The sequence below is a fragment of the Silene latifolia genome, chromosome Y, assembly GCF_048544455.1.
Source record: "Silene latifolia isolate original U9 population chromosome Y, ASM4854445v1, whole genome shotgun sequence".
Taxonomy (NCBI): domain Eukaryota; kingdom Viridiplantae; phylum Streptophyta; class Magnoliopsida; order Caryophyllales; family Caryophyllaceae; genus Silene; species Silene latifolia.
This window is the reverse complement of record NC_133538.1, coordinates 43236797-43244382: the sequence shown is the minus strand read 5'-3', so window position 1 is coordinate 43244382 and position 7586 is coordinate 43236797. Positions and strand designations below refer to the sequence as shown.

Here is a 7586-nt window from a genome sequence, read left to right as displayed (position 1 = left end):
GAAAGACAACAACAACCACAATAAATAGTCGAAACATTCCAAGCTTAGGACACGTGGAAGAACTATTGTATACATGACATAGATTACAATGAAGAATGGTAAGTCATATATATCATTTGTACTATTACATTATACATTTAGGTGTGCTACTTTTATGTCACATGGAATATAACTTCATCTGTTTTTGGCAGGTATTCATCCCCATGGTTATTGACAGGCATTTTTTCTGTGTGTGCATCAACTACACAACAAAGCAAATTGAGTACCTTGACAACATGTCATACAATGATTTTGAGACATCAATGTATAGTGTTGCAGCAAGGATGATTGTATGTCTCATTCCTTGTATTTTCATAAATTATGTGGTTTGTTATAATTCACCATAACTATATTCTCTGTTTTTGCATTGTTCTAGGCTGATATAATGGGTACTCCCTCCATTCAACTCCACTTTACAAGTATTCTATTTCCGTCCATTCAACTCCACTTTACAGGTTTCCTTATTTGGACATGTAAAAGACATTTCTATCCTTATTGAAAATCTATATTTACAAAAAATGTCATTCATACCCCACACAAATCCACCATAAAACTCACCTTTGTATTTTTTTAATATCTTTAACCCCACCAATCCCTTTCCCTATGTACTTTTAATAGTTTTTTTAATCTGTTTCTTAATACCCGCGCAAAAAGCATAGTTGCAAAGTGGAGTTGAATGGAGGGAGTACATATTTGGTAGAAAAAGGCAATAAGAGGGAGGCAGAAGTGTACGAATAACCAGTGGTTAATGTGCCATTTAGGTGGCAATCTGCAGAATATAATTCAGACTGCGGGGTATTCCTAATGATGCACATGACATTTTATGTCGGCAGTTTGTTTGACTATGCCCTAGAAAATATATCATCAAGGATTATGTACCATGTTGAATTGTTGTCAATTCTTATATTTAGTGACTTGAACAGTTCAAGAGACGACACCTTGCAAAAGGTAGAAGAATTTAAACCTTTGAGAAATGAGTTGCTCCATGTGCTTGTTGATGAAAGACGAGTAAGAAGAGAGCAATTAGAGGAGGAAAAAAGAAAGAAAAGGGGAAAAGGGAAGAGTACTGGAAAAGGAAAAGGAAAAGCAATGAAAACAGTGGAACCGTCAACACCATCACCAGCATAACAGGCGACAACAGATAATGTTGTGTCATCACCTATGACAATACTTGGGAGTAGGAAGAAAGTAACATCAGATGGACTTGGTTGTTCACTGGATTGTGGGCCGGATGGAGTACTTCTTGAGGTTATTTCAAGGTTTATGCGCGCTAATCAAGCACTGTTCTCGGGTATGCTTCTCAAGAGGAAGCATGTGTTGGATTATGCCTTCCTAGATGACCATGTTTTCCCGCTAACTTAAGCACACATTCACAATTTAATGCTCTGTCTTAAAAAATCAAACGGGACAAAAATTGAAATAACATAATTTCATTTACAAATGCAGGGAAAACCTTGTTGTTTATAAAGACATAATGTTCCTGGAAAGGTCTGACTTCATGTCCATGAGACCCACAGTTCATCCGAATGCTGACGTAATTGAATGCTGGTGTTTATTATTAAATGATATAGAGCAAAAAAAGCCAAGCAATCCAACATTGTTTTTCTTTGGAATTAGGCATATGGTATGTTACAAACAATGTTTTGTTATGTTATAATTGTCAAGTTTTGATGTTACAACTTTATATTCTAAGTAAAATTGCTGAGTGATTTTCATTCCTTCATCCCCCACCAGGCTGCTCTCCAGTCACTTGTTGAGAACATTGATAATGACAGTCAATACGATTTAAGCATCGATGCTTTGTACCAAGATTGGGAACAGTTCTTGGAAGACAACAGAATGGAGTGCAACCTAAAAGCAGATATTTTTTTCATCCCAATTTTGTGGAAAAACCACAATTTCTGTCTGCTTGAACCAGCACAAAAGGATAGCTGAAGTATTGGATAATAAAAAATATGACAACTGGCTAAATTCTAAAGTATATAGAGTTGCATTCATAGTGGTATGTTTACTTGAATTGTAATAATTTTTTTTTCCAAAGTTATGAATATACTAACACATACTTTTTGGACTTAACTCAAGGCTGGAGCAATGTTTGACTTCCTGACAACAAAAAATAACACCTTGGATGCTGATTTAGAACAATGTCAAGAATTTATCAACATTGTCAATGTGCCTTTCACTTGGCAGTTACCAGACGATCTCGATGAGGAGTAGATTGTTTTCTAATGATGCACATGTTGTGTTATGAAGGCCAGCTGTATGAATCAGAACTCGGGAGGAAGATAATGAGGAGAAATTACTGTGGTGAGATGGCTGCAACACTTATCCTGGCTGACATCAATGAGGTTAGAGAGGACTTGCTTTCAAGGACAAATACTTTCATAGAAGAGAAAGAAGAAATATGGAAGCACCTAAAATCACAAAGAGATGCAGCGAATACACAAGTAAAAAAAAGATGCTTCTAGGACAGAAAAGTTGTTAATAAAGCTAAAGAATCCAACGAGCACTGATGCTGGTCAGTAAATGAACACCGAGGAACCTGTATTACGCAGTGCATCAAAGCCGCCACTACCACCAAAGCACAAAAGAAACGCCAATACTCAATAAGGTGCAACAGGTGCAGGAAGAGGGGAAATGGGTGCTGCACGAGGAGGAAGGGGTGGCCGAGGAAAGTCAAAAAAATAGTAACTTTGTCTTTATTTTGTCCAAAAAACAGTTAATAGTTATGGTTTGATTTTGCAACTGTTGTAACTTAATTAGGAAGTATTATGATGCTAAAAATATGTAATTTGATGAAAGATCAAACTGTAGGCATTTTAACCATAGTATAATTAGACTAAAAATGATAATATTTTTATGAAATGCATGATTATAACATTGAAACTAATGATTATACCAGTTATAGGTTAGATGGTAACCCAATATCTTGTGATATAATAATCATTCATCTGTGTTATATAAAGTAACATACAACCAATATAAAAATAAAAATGTTGATTATAACACTGAATTTGAAGTTTCACAACACTCTGAATAAAAGATACATACATTGTAATAATAGAAATATGTATTATAACACTGAAAATGATGAATGTTCCAGTTATAAGTGAAGATTGTAACTCAATATCTTGTGCTATAATAATGGTTCATCTCTGAAATTGTTACAAAGATATAAAAAAAATGTAATAATGAAAATGTGAATTAAAACACTGAAATTGGAGTTTACAATTCTATTTTGGACTGTAACCCTATCTGAAATTGCAGACTATAACACTGAAGAATATAACACTGAAGATGATGATTGTACCACTTCTATTTTAGATTGTAACCCTATGTCTGTAAAAAGATACACACTATGTAACAGTTTCAAGTAAAAATGGTAATTGAAATATAGCACTGAAAATGATGAATGTACCAGTTATAAGTATATATTAGAACTCAATATATTGAGTTATAATAATATTTCATCTATGTTATATAAAGTTACAGGCAAAAAAATGTATAGAATGTAATAATGAAAATGTGGATTATAACACTGACAACAATGATTAAGAGTGATTTATAACACAATAAAAATGCACTTTGTAACAATTAAGAATAATATTGTAACATTGACAACCATGATTATAACAAAGATTTGCAGAAAAATGATAATTCTTCTAATTATTAAGTTTTGTAACATTAAATCTATTAAAATGTAATAACTAGTAGCTTGTCTTCTCCAGAAGCAAAATCTGATAGTTTAATCAAACTCTGCTCTTAATCTGATAGCTATCTTTCTTATTCATCTTCTCCTTCATCTCCTTCTTCTTCGTCTTCTTCTTCATCCTCTTCATCATTATCTTTTTCTTCTGATGAATCATTCTACAGAGAAAAATGCCAAGCTCAAAAGCACAGACAAACACAAGAATTCCAGCTCAAAAGCACCCCAACAAGTGCTCCATTTCTTGATCCTTTGTCATTTAAACATCCTGAGGATAGAATTTCTCGCGAAATGACTTCAGCGGACATGACAACTCCTTTACTTGACCCTCCGACAGTGACTTCAGAACAGGGATAATAGAATAGAACTCAGACCAAACATTAGAGACAGCTAATTTGTGGTATTGAGTAGCATCAATGTTTTCATCAACAGTGTCGTGTGCATCGGCAAAAGTAGTCCTGTAAGAATTCTTTGTCCACCGTTTCAAGATATATTTCTCAGGTATTTTAGTGATTTGTTTCCCCTTCAAAACAGAGACAATATGACAGCACAAGAGTCCTTTCCTTTCAAACAGTTTGCATGAACAAGAAGCATCTTTAGTCAGAATACTGTACACAACTCTGAAAATTTTGCCACTAATTCCATCACCAACTTTAGAATACTCATGATCAATGTCATGTGTTACTCCAACGACACCACATGAACATATAGTAGTCTCCACTTCACCTTGGAACTCCTTGAAAACAGCATGGGTATACACAGTTGAAGCATGCTTCTCTATTCCTAGTGGCGATTCTAATTTGGGAAGCGAATGATCACTAGCTTTGTCAAGGCAGGTTTGTGCATAACTCTGCTGGTCCATAGCACTTTGAAATCTCAACAAAAATTCAACCAGAGTGCCAAACTTTTTCTCAAAACGTTTTAAAAAGGAATTCTCACTTTCAGATCTTTGCGTAGTTCTCAATATACAACCCATAGGCAAATCAGTAAAATATGCAGGAATCCATTGTGCACGATCAGAATAAATACTGCACAACCAAGAATTATCTTCCAAATTAAATTCTTTAATAACCTCCGCCCACTTAGACTCAAACTCATAAACAGTCAACGTAATATCCCAGACAACTGAATTAAAAACGAGGCAGAAGTTCTGTATCCTTGCATATGGATGGACCTACTTTGACAGTCACTTTTTGCATGATATGCCACATGCAAAAGCGGTGACGAAAATTCTTAAAAACATTGGGAACAACCAGTATAAGTCCGGGGGCCTGATCAGTAACAATACATTGAGGTTCTTTTTGATTCATTGCATCAAAAATTTTTTCAAGACGGCACTTAAATGATTCCTCGTCCTTGTGTTCAAGAAATGTTGCACCAAATATAACAGACTTCTTATGATGATCAACACCAGTGAAAGGTGCAAACATCATATTATACTTGTTGGTTCCATAAGTTGCATCAAAACTAACAGCATCACCAAACAATGAATAGTTCTGTCTAGATTGTGAATCACACCAAAAGATTCTAGATAAAATCTGAGATTCATCAGTGTAATACGCAAAATAAAACCCCTTGCTTGTTTCAGAAATCTCTTTAAATCGATCAATGACCATCTGAGCATCTTTTCCACCTATAAAACACTTGACATCCCTGTTGAAATTCTTAAACTCCGTCAATGATGCACCAACATTTTCATAGCCATTAGCATACTCTTTGCAAAGCCTAAAACTTGTTGAAGCGCCTATGTTCACCTTAGAGTTATTGATAATTGTCTGCTTGTGAAATGCATTAAGCTTCCTTGTCAATTTCTGAAGATGAGCATCCTTAACAGAGCAAAGAATGTGATTGTGAAAATTATGGAACATGTCAACGACATAACCTTTGCCGTTATATCTAAACCTGATCATTGCAAGACAATCTACCCTTGTAATTTTCACTGACCTTGTATTGCTCTTATTTTCCATGTTTCTACTTTCTCTAAAACCTCGCCGATTACAAACAACCGACTTCTTGTATATTTCACCACCTCGTAGTTTTTTTGTAGTGTACAACCTAGGTTCAAAACCACATGAGAGAGCATAAACCTTGTAAAACAGAACCGCTTCAGCAAGTGAACTAAAAAACACCCCAACCTAGGAGTAAACTCCATTTATACCCTCCTCATCCACTGCTCACTACCACCAGATGTGAAACTCAAGATAAGAGGATGCCTATTATGCATAGAAGAAGAGGATGCAACATATGTAGGTGTACCATTAAAAACATTGCCACTGCTAGCTACAGAACAAAAAAAAATAACACAAAAATTACATAAACACAAGTACTTGACCAACGTGTTACAAAAAATATGTTACACAACGACAAATGTGTTCAAGTTTCAAATAATTATCAAGTTACAACTAGGCCAGAATAATGTTACAAATAGAAGTACATATGTTATAACAATCAAGATACAACTGATTAGAATAATGTTACAAAAAGCAGGACATGTGTTACAACAAATCAAGTTTCAACTAATTAACAAGTTTCAACTAATTATCAAGTTACAACTAGGCAAGAAGAATATTACAAACACAAGTACATGAGTTACAATAAATACATATATATCTATAGTTCAAATTAAAATTAACCACAACAAATACATGACTACACCTAATTGAATCGAATAAATTATAAAAAGCCAAAAAAAAGTATATGAATACCAGAAATAAGAATAGTAGAAGTAGGAGGCTGTTGAATTGCATTGATTTCCATTGAGCAAACTGAATAAATTGAACAAAAGAACGATAGATTAAGACTCACATTAGTCCAGAAAATGAATAAAGATGAATGAAAACGCGAATTACAAAAATCAACAAACAATTACATGACTACAAATAATTGAAACGAATTCATACCAGAATTAAGCGTAGTAGAAGTAGGAGATTGTTGAATTCCATTGATATCCATTGAGTACGAACTTCAATTTACGTTAAGAAGCTAAACAAAAATCAAATTGACGAAAAAAAACCAAGGATATTTGAAATTTAGGGTTAAATTTTCCCAAAAAAAAAAAAAAGGAGAAAGAATGAATATATGAAACAGTCATATAACAAAAAATAGGGTTGACCGAGTTAATTAAAATGTTATATGCTACGTGGAAAAATCTCGTGCGTTAATATAATTGATCCAACGACGGTAACCATAGGGTTGACCGACTTAACATAGGTGGGTCATGGTTTAACACTAAAGATATTAATACTACGCTTGTAACAAATAAAACGTTTAATGTAACACTTCTAATGTCTATTGTAACACATTTGGATTGCAAAGGGAATAAATGAATGAATGTTTGTTGTTCAAGTGAATGTCTACACCTCCAAGTTCAGTGAAATAAATAACGCATAATTCTGAATCCAATTCATTAACACGCCAAATATACCATTTAAACAATGAAAAATTTAAAATGAAGAACATAGATACAAAAGGGAAAGTAATGATTCTTAGTATTAATATTTGTAACATTGGGTCTATAAAACGTAACGTCAACGATTACAACTTATAACAACATAAGAGATGAGCTAGAAACAAACATTACTTCTAATAATAAGTTAAAAACTAATTTGTAAAACTAGTGACTAGACTTTTCCAGCTCAAAGATCGACACTGTTCTCGTACTTTCTAATCCTTCCTCTTCTTCAACTCTGCCTAATTCGAGGCTTCTTCATCCTCTTCTTCATGTTCGTCTGATGATGAATTAGCCTGGCAAATGGAATAGCAATATCAAAAAAACAATAGTACATAAAAACACTACTTCAGGGAAAAATAATAAAAAAACGTAAAAATCCATGAAATTGAT

At 33.8% G+C, this 7586-nt stretch overlaps 1 protein-coding gene across 1 annotated transcript; it reads right to left on the bottom strand.

Moving 5' to 3' along the window:
- Nucleotides 1–3822: 3822 nt before the first annotated feature.
- On the bottom strand, nt 3823–6697 carry LOC141627947 (protein FAR1-RELATED SEQUENCE 5-like). The gene is made up of 6 exons (XM_074441141.1): nt 6646–6697; nt 6451–6510; nt 5904–6025; nt 5034–5832; nt 4011–4870; nt 3823–3906 (listed from the first exon to the last, which is right to left on the bottom strand). Exons 1-6 carry the CDS (start codon nt 6695–6697, stop codon nt 3823–3825), a joined length of 1977 nt encoding a protein of 658 aa, XP_074297242.1.
- Between the last annotated feature and the right edge of the window lie 889 nt (nt 6698–7586).

Excerpts from the sequence above, each read along its gene's own strand:
- LOC141627947 (XM_074441141.1), bottom strand. The coding sequence starts at position 6,697 with ATGGATATCAATGGAATTCAACAATCTCCTACTTCTACTACGCTTAAT. Across the intron at positions 4,871-5,033 it reads GAATCAAAAAGAACCTCAAT|TTGTCTGGGATATTACGTTG; the intron begins GTATTGTTACTG and ends TTTTTAATTCAG. Across the intron at positions 3,907-4,010 it reads AGAAATTCTATCCTCAGGAT|AATGATTCATCAGAAGAAAA; the intron begins GTTTAAATGACA and ends TTTTCTCTGTAG.